We start from the raw sequence: 14280 nt of genomic DNA on the forward strand, positions 1-14280 counted from the left end.
CTGGTTGGTTCCTGGAACGGCGGGGGGGGGGGGGGGGGGGGGGGGGGGGTGGGGGGGTGGGGGGGGGGAGGTCTTTTCTTTGCAGTTGTGAGTACACCTGGTAATTTTTCTCTTAGTCTCTCACTCATACACTTCAGTCCACAGTGAATGTCCTTTTATACTAAAGAATGTAGCAGATCATATAAACCCTGTCCTCTGCCCACAGTATGATACAATGTGACACCAGTAACAAAAGATAACAGTACCATACACATTTGAAAATTTTAAACCATACTACATGGGTCAAAGAAGAAATCACAATAAAAATAGAAAATATTTAGCAATGAATGATAACGAGGTTACTATATACCAAAATTTGTGGAATGCAGTATATAATGGAAATGTATTGCCATAATAAATCTATGACTCTACAGTTGGTCCCCAGGCCAGCACTATGACCCAGGAACCTGATAGAAATGCCATTTTCTGTCTCCACCTAAAACCTATTGAATTAGAAATTTTGAAGGTGGAAATCTAGAAATCTGTATTTTTATCAAGACCTCCAGGTGATTCTGATGTATGCTTAAGTTTGTGAACCACTGCCTTAAATGTATATATTGGAGGGAATAAAAGAGAAATATTAATAGTAAACATCCAACTCAACTATTAGAAAAAGAACATTAAAATCAATTTAAAAGTAGGAGCACCTGGATGGCTCAGTCAGTTAAGCGTCTGACTTCAGCTCAGGTCATGGTCTTGCAGTTTGTGAGTTTGAGCCCTGTGTAGGGCTCGGAGACTTGAGCCTGCTTCAGATTCTGTCTCTCTCTCTCTCTGTTCCTCCCCACTTGCACTCTGTCTCTCTCTCTCAAAAATAAATAAAGATTAAAAAACTTTTAGAAAAGGTTTTAAAGTCAGTCTAAAAGTAATGGAAGGAAATACTGTTAACAGCAGAAATCTTCTTTACAATCTATTTTAATAGCTTTATTTCTATATTAGGACCCTTAAAGAAGCATTATCTTTGCTTTCAGGTTGAAACAATCCCAGTTTTCCTCCAGCTTGACTCTGACTCGGTAGTGTATCTGTGCAAGGAAGTTGGGCAAAGAAGAAAGTAACACATAGAACAACATTTCAAGATACCACATTCTAGATATCTATGCAGATATATGCATTTTTTCTTTCTATAGAGTCATAAGAAAGTATTAAAAATGGGTTTCTTTGGGGAGGAGGGACTTGGGGTAGGTAGAGTCATATTCATTTTTCCTTTTTTTTTTTAACGTTTATTTATTTTTAGAGAGAGAGTGAGAGAGCACAAGCAGGGGAGGGACAGAGAGAGAATCCTAAGCAGGCTCTGTGCTGACAGCACAGAGCCCAACATGGGGCTCAGACTCATGAACTGTGAGATCATGACCCGAGTCAAAATCAAGAGTCAGACGCTTAACTAACTGACCCACCTGGGTGCCCCGTCATTTTTCCTTTTAAAATATTCCTACATGGGTGCCTGGCTGGCTCAACCAGAGACCACGTGACTCTTGATCTCAGGGTTGTGAGTTCAAGCTCCATGTTGGGAACAGAGCTTATTTCAAAAATAAATAAATAAATAAATAAATAAATAAATAAATAAATCCTATTAAGTTTGGATTTCTAGTCTTATATCACTTTTCTTTCTAAAAGTGATAAAAGACTTATTTGAACTATGAGATTATGGGTAATTTTTATTTCCTGATTAAAAAGAGGCAAAACAAACAAAACACATGGTTAATATTATTGTTAAAAACAATAACAACCACAAAAACATGTCCAGACCTGGATTAGATCAGATCTTTTTTTTTCTTTTGTTTTTTCTTTCTTTCTTTCTTTCTTCTTTTTTTTTCTTTCTTTTTTTTTTTTTCCTAATGTAATTCACAATCTCCTTCTGGGAGTAAATTAGCATGTCTGATAAAATGTGTAAATTTTCTGATAACTTCTAAAGGAACTGAAGACTGGTTCTAAGAAACCTACTCATCCAACTGTGAGTCAAGAGCCTAATTACCTCTAATCAAACACAATTTTCTTTTGTACCTAATCTATTTTTATAAAATGTCCATAACAAGAGCAAATCTTCTTTTAAAAAATTTAAAATTTTTTTAAATATTTATTGATTTTTGAGAGAAAGACAGAGAGGCAAGTGGGGGTGGGGCAGAGGGAATGGGAGACACAGAACTGGAAGCAGGCTCCAGACTCTGAGCTGTCAGCACAGAGCCTGATGCGGGGCTAGAACCCACGAACTGCCAGATCGTGACCTGAGCTGAAGTTGGAGGCTTAACTGACTGAGCCACCCAGGCACCCCAAGAGTGGATCTTGATAGACTTAATTGGTAGGCTCCTTTTCCTTTGCAGCAGCAATATTTATAATACATTTTGATAAGTGGTCATCACTAAATTACTTGTAAACGTTTTCTTTAACAATACTTACATATATTTTAAAATCTCAAAACATCTGGGTAATGTCCATCTCGGTTACAGTCTAAAAGATGAAGGCACGATGAATGGCAGGGTCATAGAACTATAGGAATAAAACGTAATTCTTTCGTTCTTTCGCGACCATCTGTCGGCCTACCATATGCTAGGCTTTGAAAAGTACTTGAGCATCTACCACGTGCCAGGCACCGTTCTAGGATCTGGGGATACAAACATGAACAAACGGAGTTGGGGGGAATAAAACTACAGTTCCCACAATGACGTGCTCTTCTGCCTCTTCCCAGGTGGGAGCTTCTTTCCGCTAGTCTCTTCCCAGGATTCTAGTTGTACAGGAAAGCCCCACCTGCTTATCTGCCATTTGCCCACGCTCTCGTTAGAAGATGGACTACAACTCCCACAATGCCTTCGGGGGGCACGCTAGAAGGGTTCCACCTGCTTCCCAGTCCGGTCAAGCGGGACTACAGTTCCCAGACTGCTCTGCTTCCTCTCTTGGGTGTTATTGCTCCTTTCCCGGTGCCGGACGCGGTAGAAGCGAGCGAGAGTGCCAGGTCCTGGGTTTTCTGTGTCCTTCTCCCGGGCAGGGACGAGGCAGTGACTTGACTCTTGGGCGCCGAGCCCGGGAGGGAGCGCAGGAGGCCGTCTTCCCTCCTGTCCAGCTCACCTCACACCACTATTCTTCTTCCTCACCCGCGGCCGCTTGGACGACTCCGGACCGACTACCTGGGACACGGGTGGCAGTCTCTGCAGCCGGGGCTGTGGCGAGGCCGCGGCCCTCGGGGCGGCGGTAGCGGCGTCAGCTCTGGGGAGGAAGAGGAGGGAAGATGGCGTCGGAGCTGGAGCCCGAGGTGCAGGCCATCGACCGGAGTTTGCTGGAATGTTCGGCTGAGGAGACCGCAGGGGTGAGTGCCGGGACCCGGGCGGGGACGTCCGGCCCTCGCAGGCCGCGCCCGGGGGGAGGAACTGACTCCTGGAAATCTCGGAGCAGCCCAGCTCTGACTTGGGGTAACGACCTCGCGGGGCTCTCTAGCCTCGCCGTGTGGGCAATGGTCCGGGGAGGCCACCGAGCCTGCCCCTCGCCCTCCTTCTTTATCCTCAAATAGCCCGCAGAGCCGCTCTGTCCGCTGGCCGCCTTTACATTCCCTTTTTGCCTGGGAGAACCGACTGCCTTTCCATTATTCCTCCTTACCCCTCCACTCCCAAGAAGTCCCCAGCACAGGGGCCTTTGCCCTTTATGCCAGCTCTTGGCAGAGGGGAGAGGAAGACGCTTCCTGATTTGGGGGTGTAATCGCCCTGCTTTATCTGCCTAATTCCTTTTCCTCAGGTTAGTGGAGCGTTGCCTCCTCCACCAGAACATGCTACCCTAACCGGTTCCTCACTTTGTTTCTGGGACTACCCTTAGGCACCAAAGGATGCAAACGACACTGTTTTCCCTGTATCAGCCCCCCCCCCCCCCCCCCCCCCCCCCCCGCCTCCCTCGTCAGTGCGTTTTTGCCCAGGTTTGGTCAGTCCACATCGTTGGTAAATGTGCGGAAAGTAGCGTCTGGGCATGTTACTGAGTGTGAGAAAGCAGTGGTGGAGGCTGGGAGATTAAAAAAAATAATTTTTCTAGGAGTTGGGCATAGTTGGATGGAAAATAAATGTTATATAACTTTGAGAGAGTAACTTTCAACAAATAGAAACTAATAATGTGAGGTTTGGTCACTGCACAGTGGGGAGCAGTTAACCCCCAAACGTAAACCGTTCAAACCCAGTACTGTAATGAAAGCGTCATAGGAATATGCTCGTGTAAGTTGCAGAGTTGTAAAATGATTACTTTAATAAACTTGATGCCATCTTTCCTCAAGAAGGACAGGGAGCACTCATTAGAACAGACTGTCCAGGATGATTATGAATGGACCAAAACAACCTAGGCCTCACTTCTCAGGCCTCTGATTTTAGGGAGGGGGTGACCTTTGAACACATGTTAATAATCTTTATGAGCAAAATTTTAGTGGGGCACCGTGCAGCTGCTGGTGGTGAGGGGTTACTGTGTGTGAATTGTCAAGAGTGGAAGTCAATGACAGGAGTAGAGGTGAAAAGTTTAAAGTGATACATTGTTGAATGATGACTGTTGAATTTTTTTTTAAGTCAACTTGTTTAGCTCTGTTTTCATTTACTTTCTGTTTAATATTGCAACAACCCAAGGATTTTCCGCCCCCATCTGCCTTTCATTTATCAAAGAGAACAGTGTTACAAGGAAGCAGTAAAATAGTCAAGGTGACAGCTATTCCCAATGTCGTCATGTCAGTATCCATATTGACATTACATTTGTTGTCTGCCTCAAAGTTTTGTTGTTGTTGTTGTTGTTGTTGTTGTTGTTTTATTCCCACTGAATTTTGTGTGGCTTGGCTCCGAGATACAGGCTGTGTGCCAGATTTTTCCAGCTCTGAAAGTGCAAGTGATTGCGTTTCTCCAGCCCTGAAAGCTATCAAGTGATTGGAGTTTCTCCAACTTGTTGTGGAAACCAGTTCTAAAACTGGTACTAGAGACCAATGTAATAATTCCTGTGTAGTGAAATTCTCAAGCAGATATAGTGGGAGAAATTAAGGGAAAAGCAATTGAAATTTATTAATTTGGACTTAATTTGAGTTTGTGACAGTCCCAGTCTGAGCTACATTTTACGTTTGCTCTGTTTACTTTTAAATGGCTTTCTGAACAATAAGATGAAAAAGTTTTTGGTCTAAAGGCCAACAAAATTCCCAAAAGAAGACTACTAGGATATTAAAATTAAAATTATAAAATTAAGGGGCACCTGGGTGGCTCAGTCGGTTGGACATCTGACTTCAGCTCAGGTCATGATCTCACAGTCTGTAGTTCGAGCCCCGCGTCGGGCTCTGTGCTCAGCTCAGAGCCTGGACCCTGCTTCAGATTCTGTGTCTCCTCCTCTCTCTTCCCCTCCCCTGTTCATGCTCTGTCTCTCTGTGTCTCAAAAATAAATAAAAACATTCAAAAAAATTTTTTTAATTATAAAATCAAAAATTTTTAAACTAATATTAAAATACAAGATTCTTCCAGCTATATAATCTGGCCTTACTTTGTGAGGGGTCTGTATTTGTTAAAACCACATAACACTTAAAACTGTTCTTTCAACTTGGTCTATAGCACACCCCTTCATCACAAATTAAAATGAATTAAAAAAGCTTTCTCAGATTAAAAGCAAATTTTAGAGAGGGTAAACAGAGCGGTTATTTCAGCCTTTAGACCTTTGTTACTGATAATTTCTGGGATCACATCCATTTAAAATAGCTTAATAAGCTTAGTGTCATCTTTCCCACACTTTATTTACATACTGCTTTTTACATTCCTATTATGAGGAGGAAGGTATGTATCCTAACAAGCTTGCCTCACAAAAGCAGTTATGTGCTCTTTTCGATAATTGTAAGCTTAGGATATTAAAGTAGTCCTCTCTTCTCAGTTTTCTTTTTCTTGGTAGAATTGATTCCACAAGTTTTGATTTTTCTAGCATGTCTAATCTATCTACATTTTTTGCTCCATGGATATTATTATAATGTGCTCCATTGGGTGATTGTGACTTAAGAAGTATATATATTGTTTTTCCCCAAGTAGAATAGACCTTCTCATTATAGAAGTTTTATGTAGAGTTTTATGTCTATATTGGATATTTTTTGCTTTAAAATTTTGACAGTTTTGTATATAATTTACATATGTAAATTCAATTCAGTGGTTTTTAGTATATTCATAGAGTTGAGTATCACCATAATTTTAGAACATTCTCATCACCCCCCAAAAAATCCTATACCTATTAGCAGTCACTTCCCGTTTTCCCCTAAACTCCTGAACTCTAGACAATTACTTACCTATTTTCTGTCTCCATAGATTTGCCTAGTCTGGAAATTTCATATGAATGGAATAATAACACTATGTTGTCTTTTTGACTAGTTTCTTTCACTTAGCAAATGTTGTCAAGGTGTGTCCTTGTTGTAGTATGTATCAACACACCATTTTGTTTTATTGCCAAATGATATTCCATTGTATGGATATACCATATTTTATTTATCATCGGTTGATGACATTTGGGTTGTTTCCATTTTTTGGATATTATGAATCGTGTTGCTGTGAACACTTGTGTGCATTTTTGTGGGGACATCCGTTTCTTTTTTTTGTTTTTTGTTTTTGTTTTTTTGGTTTTGGTTTTGGTTTTTGGTTTTTTTTGAGCATATACCCAGGCATGTAATTGCTGGGGTCTATGGTAATTCTATGCTTAATGTTTTGGGGAACTGTTTTCCAAAATGACTGCATCATTTTATGTTTTCACCAGCAGTATGTGAGCGTTCCAGTGAATTTCTCCAATATCTGTTGAGTGTGAAGTGCTATCTCATTGCAGTTTTGACTTGTATTTCCTTCATGACTGTAGGTGCTGAATATCTTTTCATGAGCTTATTGGCCATCTGTACATCTTTGGAAGTGTCAATTCAGACCTTTTAACTATTTTTAAATTAGATTTTTTTTCTCTTTTATTATTGAGTTTCTGTATTTGATTTGTGAATGCTTTTACTTCATTTCTAGAACTCTAATTATAAGATTCGTTTAAGATTTTTCTTAACAGAGTCTTGAAAACTTCATTTTGGTACTAATGAGACTGTTGTTTTATAATTAACTTACATGTTGATCATCCTTGTTTGAAAACAAAATCAGATATGGTTAAAGGATACAGTTTTTTAAAAAAATTTTAAAAACGTTTTTCAATTAATTAATTAACTTTTTAATTTACATCCAAGTTAGCATATAGTGCAACAATGATTTCAGGAGTAGATTCCTTAATGCCCCATACCCATTTAGCCCATCCCCCTACAACCCATAAAGGATACAATTTGAATTGGGGACTAGAATAATAATCAGATGCTGTAATAAAAGGCTAACCTCTAGGGAGTCTTTCATTTTTGTGTTTATTACACTTGCTCTTTATCCCAAGGCTTAAATTTAGCATTCAAAAAAGGAAAGCTCCTGAAAACGTTGTCATTGTCCGTTGTCGTAACATGTTTACTTTAGTGGAGTGAGTTGACAGTTTCTTCACTTCCTTTATGGATGACTTCTAATAAGATAGGTGCTTATTTGTTGTGCACACTGGTTTGACAGCCACAGTGTCTGAAGGACAAATTAACATGCAGTCAAATTACAAATCTCAATAGTTGGTCATGATGAGGAAACAGTTACAGTTAGCTTATGTTAGTTAGAGCTAATAAGAAAAGCTGTTGATTTCATTCTTCTGAGATACATGTGAGCCATTATTGTGGAAGGCAGCCAAAAAATTTTTTCCTCCTGTTCAGTTTTTCATAATTTTTTTTTTCAATCTATATTGTTGCCAGTCACTAATTGAATATTTCTGGTATAGAATTCTTATGTGATTCTCTTGTTTTATATATTAAGTGTTTAAATTTAATGAAGTTAAAAATGCTTATAATAGATCCCAAATCTGTTAGGTGGTTTTAAATTTGGAGCATATGCCTGCTTTTCTTGAGCCAGATATGCAAATCTTCTTAATAATTTATAATAATATATTATAAACTGTATTTAGGATGAAATGCTCTACTAATAATTTGTAATATAATATCAGTACAAATTATATACAGTAATGTATATTATGTTATATATACTGTATTAAATATTATGGTATTATATATTGATAAATATGTAATAGCATACATAATATTATAATATATAAAATAGCATAGTCTATAAAATTTGCTGATTTTTTTTCTTAATCAGTAGCTGATATTAGTTTCTGAATTTTTTGTTCAAGAACTCTATAAATAGAGGGGTGCCTGGCTGGCCCATTTGATAGAGCATGCAGCTCTCAATCTGAGGGGTCATGAGTTCAAGCCCCACATTGGGCATGGAGCCGAAGAAAGGAAGGAAGGGAGGGAGGAAGAAATCTATGAACAGATTTGACCTATCAGTGTTGTTGGGGCCACAGAGCACATAATTTCTTTTAGAAAGTATCACCTTTTATTCTCCCTGGATTAAAATCCTGCAAAAGTGGCTTCAAGAAAAATAGGAACATAGGGACTCCTGGGTGGCTCAGTCGGTTAAGCGTCCAACTTTGGCTTAAGTCATGATCTCGTGGTCTGTGAGTTTGAGCTTTGCGTGGGGCTCTGTGCTGACAGCTCTGAACCTGGAGTTTGCTTCAGATTTTGTGTCTCCCTCTCTCTCTGCCCCTGCTCTGCTTGTGCTCTCTCTCCGTCTCTCAAAAATGAATAAACGTTAAAAAAAATGTAAAAAAAAAAAAAAGAAGAAAAGAAAAATTGGAACATAAAACATAAGAAAAACAAAAATTGTTGTTAAAATAAAAGCTTTAAATGTATTATAAATTAAAATTGCCTGAAACATAACTTCCTAGGATCATAGGAGTAAATTCTTTGAATCATAAAGCTTAATTTTTTATCCATAAACAGTAAATTTCTTAGGACAAATGGATTATCTTCATTCATGTTTTGAAATAGGGTTTCTGATAATGGGTGAAAAACTAGACATTTACCCTTAGATATGGCCAAAAAAAAAATGTTTTTTTAGCTCAAAGAATTAGATTCAAGTTTGCTTGTTGGTTGATGCCTCTTTGCCTTTTACTATTGACTACTGTTTTGTTTTTTTTTTTTTAGAGTTGCACTTTTTTTTTTTTTTTTTAATTTTTGGGACAGAGAGAGACAGAGCATGAACGGGGGAGGGTCAGAGAGAGAGGGAGACACAGAATCGGAAACAGGCTCCAGGCTCCGAGCCATCAGCCCAGAGCCTGACTCGGGGCTCAAGCTCACGGACCGTGAGATCGTGACCTGGCTGAAGTCGGACGCTTAACCGACTGCGCCACCCAGGCGCCCCGACTACTGTTTTTTTTAACTAGCCCTTTTTATAATTAAGGACCTCTGTGTGTGTGTGTGTGTGTGTGTGTGTGTGTGTGTGTGTGTGTAATTTTGATTTCAAGTTACTTCTCTAAACAGAGAGAATCCTTAATCCTGTGCTGTTGTTTTAAGAGTAATTTAGTCTCTTAGTTGCATAAAGCAAACACAACTAAGTTGGTAACATTTGGAAAAGATAGTTTCAGTTTAGGGGTGAAAAGTTTTTCCACTGTGTTCTGTTACAAGCTTCAATTTAATCCCTTAACTAACAAAGTTTTTACATTTTTAGTACACATGAAAATATGAGGTTGATTAGAAAGTTAATATATATGTCCTCATGTATATTTAAAATATCTATATGTAGTTATTTTTAGAGGGAAGGGAGTGGGTAAAGATTGTACAAGTAATAGTTAAAACGAAGACCTTATACTGTTGTCTTATGGTGTTAGACCTTACTAGAATGTAAACTCTTAACAAGGATGTACATGAACTTTAGTTGTAATCCATAAGTAAACATTGGACCTATGAGTTAGCAGTTCAGTTAACTGCATTTTTGTAGAAGTGAGTGCTTTCATGTATTCTGATTTTAAATGCTTACCTGGTTGAGAGCCAGAATAAGTTGCAATTACACAAAGCAACATGGGGGACAAAGAAACATTGCAGAATTGGCAGGGATAAATGACAATATAGGGGAAAGACTTAAGATGTAAGGAAACACAAAGGGAAAAGAAAGGAGGTAGTTTGAAGGATGCCTTATCTAGGGCTTATTTGGTTTGGTTTTTAGAGACTGCAGGCCTGGATCTAGTTTATCTCTGCTTTCATTAAAGCTACGTAGAACATCTTTCTGCAGTGTCAATGTTATAGGACAGTAAGTAGTATAAACATATTTATAGTCATTCAGGTAACAGATTTTACTAAATGCCCACTGCAGCCAGGTTATGTGTTAGACCCAGGGGAAGTGGGAAAGGCAGAGGGAGTGAGGAATGGGCTGAGAAAGGCATCTTAGAGAAAGTGAAACATAAACTAAGAACTGAAGAATGAGTAGAAAGTAGCCTGAAAAGCAGAGAGAGAAGCAGTACAAGTCAGGAGGAGGAAACAAGTATGATACAAGACAAAGGACCTTATAAACCACGTTGAGGGAATTGACTGGATGCTAAATACAAGGGGAAGCTGAATGACATGATCTCATTGACATTTTGCAAGAATCATGCTAGTAGGGAGGCTGGAAAATGGACTGTACAAGGGCAAGCTTAGTGGAAATGACCAGTTAGGACCTTCTTGCATTAATAATGGTGAAAGATGGGAGTGGGGGGTTTTGGGATAGAGTAGCAGAGGTAGTGCCTGTGGAGATGGATAGATAAAGAAATGAGATGGATTCATCAGATTATTTAGGAAGCCTAGTAGACAAGACATGATTAATTGGATGTCGGGTTGAGGAAGAAGGAAGATTTTCAGGTTTTCCTGGTGTGGATACTTAGGTAGATGCTGGTATGTAAAATAGGGAAGTGGGGAAAATGCCGGTTTTTGAGAAAGGTAGTGGAAATCATGAGTTCAGTTTTAGACATAGTGAGTTGGTGTTTGAATCAGGAGTAGCTGTTTCTTCTGTTTCTCTCTACGCTTACCAATACTTCTGGCCACCAAATGTGAGTTTTCCCCCCATACCTAGCAATTCCCTAATTCTCTACAGACACCAAGTGGGTGTCCTACAATTCAATTCACTTCTGACACTATGCACCTGGAGTTAGCATCAGATCCCACAGGTTAAGGGCTCAGTCCCACAACACTGCCCCCCACTACTTAAGCTGCCAGTCACAAGCAGTGGGTCCTCAGGTTGCCCAGAACTTCTGTCTGACTTGGCTACAAATCGAGGGTTACCGTGACCCTGCCTTCGAGTTCAATAATTTGCTAGAAGGCTCACAGAACTCAGGGAAATGGTTTATTTACTAGATTACTGGCTTATTGTAAAATTCTGTAGCTTAGGAATAGCAGATGGAGGAGATGCGCAGAGCAAGGTATGTGGGAAGGGGAACGGAGCTACCATGCTGTCTCTGAATGCACCAGGACTTACGAGTGCTCACCAACCCGGAAGCTCTTTGAACCCCGACATATAGACACTTTGTTATGGGGGCTTCATTACATAAGTGCAATTGATTAAATCATTGGCCATTAATGATTAGTGCATCTTCCAGCCCCTCTCACCTCCCCACGTTTCGGGGTGGAAGCTGTCATTTCCAACCTTATCACATGTTTCGTTCCCTCTGGTAACCAGCTGTCCATCTTTAGGGGTTTTCCAAAAGTCACTTCATTAACCTCAGCTCTAGCTTGGTTGAAAGGAGATTGTTATGAATAATAAAAGATACTCCTTTCATCTTTATATCCTTACCACTTAGGAAATTTCAGAAATTTTAGGAGCTCTGTGCCAGGAATGGGAAGAAGACCAAATATGTATTTCTTACTATAAATCATGATATCACAGTATCTGTTAGATATCTAAGTATAATTATCCAGGTAGTTGGACCTAAAAGTTTAGAACAGAAAAGTGGCTTTTGTTTGTTTCCATCAGGGAGAGCGAAGGGAAAAGGGCTTATAGAGAGTTTGATCAGGGAAAGAAGGCATAATTGATAGAGCAAAGCCTCTTCTGGTAGACTGATACTCATGAGACTGGTTTATTAATCAATGAGAAGTGTAAGTGGCATATTGGCTATTCATGTTCACTGCATACTCTTCCTATCAGCAAACTGACAAGAGAATTCAGAAGACAATCAGTATATCATTTGAGCAAAACAGTAGAAAGGAAGTCAGATGGGCTCATTGGCTAGTGTCATGATGATCTGTGGTGGTCATTTGCATGTGAACTGCCTACAGAAGATTGCTGTAAGAGTCATTTTGAGGAGAGGGGATCATTTTACTCTAAGTAGAATTCTGAAATACTTGGCATTTTTATCAAGTTCTAATGAATTTTGCCCTTTTTGGAAAGAGTATACAGTTATGAGTGACGCCAACGAAATAATTTATAGGACTCTTTTTATCCTTATTTTTGTGCCTAAAAGAATAGAGAGTGGGTTTATTCAAATGAGCAGTTTGACATTGTGTAAGCCTACTTTTTCTTTTTTCTTTTTTAAAGAAATGGCTGCAAGCAACTGACCTCACTAGAGAAGTGTACCAGCATTTAGCCCACTATGTACCCAAAATCTACTGCAGGGGTCCCAACCCTTATCCACAGAAGGAAGACATGCTGGCACAGCATCTTTTGTTGGGACCAATGGAATGGTACCTTTGTGGTGAAGATCCTGCGTTTGGATTTCCAAAACTTGAGCAAGCAAACAAACCTTCTCATCTTTGTGGTCGTGTTTTTAAAGTAGGAGAACCTACATACTCTTGCAGGTAACATAGTGTAATTTTCTTTCTAAAAGCCTGTTTTTACCTTTTTTCCCCTGAAACCTTATGTTTTTGTTTTTAAATTAGGGAAATACATACATACTAAGAAGTGGACACAACAAATATGTATGGTCTCTTAACTAATAATGAAACAGATATTCATGTAATTATTTTCCAGGTCAAGAAATAGAACATCATCAGCATTCCAGCAAACCACTGTGTGCTTTCTCCCTCCCCTGTAATTAACTGCTGCCCTGGCTCTTGTAATAATAACTTCTTTGCTTTTCTTGTTAGTTTCTTTAGTTCCGGTGTCTCTTACTAATGTTCAAGGTATCTCACATTTGGCCAGTTGGATCCCTATCACACTAGCATCGTCCTTTGCACATTGCTGCCTTAGTTTTTGAGTGCTTCTTTGCTTTCTGGCACAAGATGTCCACAGCTCACTTTGTACTTAACTCCGATCCACATGTAGAATCAGCCATTTCTACCAGGAGTTTCATTTAAGGTAGGAATGGTAGTTAGAAACCATTATCTGGGTGCTCTATGTACTTACTTGCCAAGGATAACTTTACCTTTTTTTTTTTGTTATTTCTTGTTGAGAACTGAGTGTACAAGTAGAAGATGGAGAGGAAAGTGTCCTATTTCCTTTAAGACCATCTATTCCTATTTCACAGAACTAGTCGTTGTCAACAGTTTCCTATGTATCCTTCCAGAAATTTCCTCTGCATATGCAGGCCCATATATATGGCTATCTTACACATATATGCAACCACACATACAAAAGGGAATATGTGTTATATATACTGGGCTAAATTTTCCTTTCTCTGTTTAACAAAATCTTGACTTCTGTCCATATCAGCTGATATTGCTAGATTAAATATTGCATTGTGTGATTGTACAATTTGTAGAGGCATTATGTAACATTTTTTTCCTTAACACTTTTTCCTTAAAGTCTAATGAATTCAATTTTGGTTAAGGACTGTAGCTGTCTATGGTTGTCTTTATAAGCATGGTCAGAATACCAATGGAGATCTTTTTATATTTTGAAATACTGTTCTAGTTTTTTGTTTGTCTTTATAAAAACTTCTTTGAGTTCTCTATTGATATTGGAAACAATAAATCTACTTCATGATGTACAGATGAGGAAACTGAGATACACTTGTTCCAGTAATGTCCTTTTGTAGCAAAGGGATCCAGTTCCAACACTTGTATTTGAATGTTGTATCTTTTCATTTTCAGTCTGGAATGTTTTCTCAGGGTTTTTTTTCCATGATCTTGATACTTTTGAAGATTACCAGCCAGTTATTTTTTAAATGTCTGCCCGTTTGGTCTATCTGATTCACTTTATGATTGGACTCAGGTTGCATCTTTCACAGGAATATCATAGAACTCACATGTTTTCATTATACCTTACCAAGTGGTATGTGATTTTGATTTGTTTGATGGTGATGTTAGTTTTGATCACTTGATTAAGGTGATGTCTACAAGACTTCTCTAATGTGAAGTTACTCTTTTACTCTTTATAATCAATAAGTATTTTGTGGGGAGGTACTCTAAGCTATTAAATATCCTGTTCC

General features: G+C 39.0%; 1 protein-coding gene across 12 annotated transcripts in view; it reads left to right on the forward strand.

The window, feature by feature from the left end:
• Nucleotides 1-2543: 2543 nt before the first annotated feature.
• Nucleotides 2544-14280, forward strand: part of UBR2 (ubiquitin protein ligase E3 component n-recognin 2) — a 124503-nt gene continuing 112766 nt past the window's right edge. For 6 of the 12 annotated variants that reach the window (XM_042938777.1, XM_042938775.1, XM_042938778.1 and 3 more), the window contains exons 1-2: nucleotides 2544-3334; nucleotides 12450-12709. In XM_042938777.1, coding sequence (XP_042794711.1) covers nucleotides 3257-3334; nucleotides 12450-12709 — 338 coding nt within the window. In that variant the 5' untranslated portion in view covers nucleotides 2544-3256. Of the gene's footprint in view, nucleotides 3335-12449; nucleotides 12710-14280 lie in introns of those variants that run through there. The other 6 variants (XM_042938785.1, XM_042938786.1, XM_042938787.1 and 3 more) reach the window with 4 other exon arrangements.

Source organism: Panthera leo, chromosome B2 (assembly GCF_018350215.1).
Source record: "Panthera leo isolate Ple1 chromosome B2, P.leo_Ple1_pat1.1, whole genome shotgun sequence".
NCBI lineage: Eukaryota > Metazoa > Chordata > Mammalia > Carnivora > Felidae > Panthera > Panthera leo.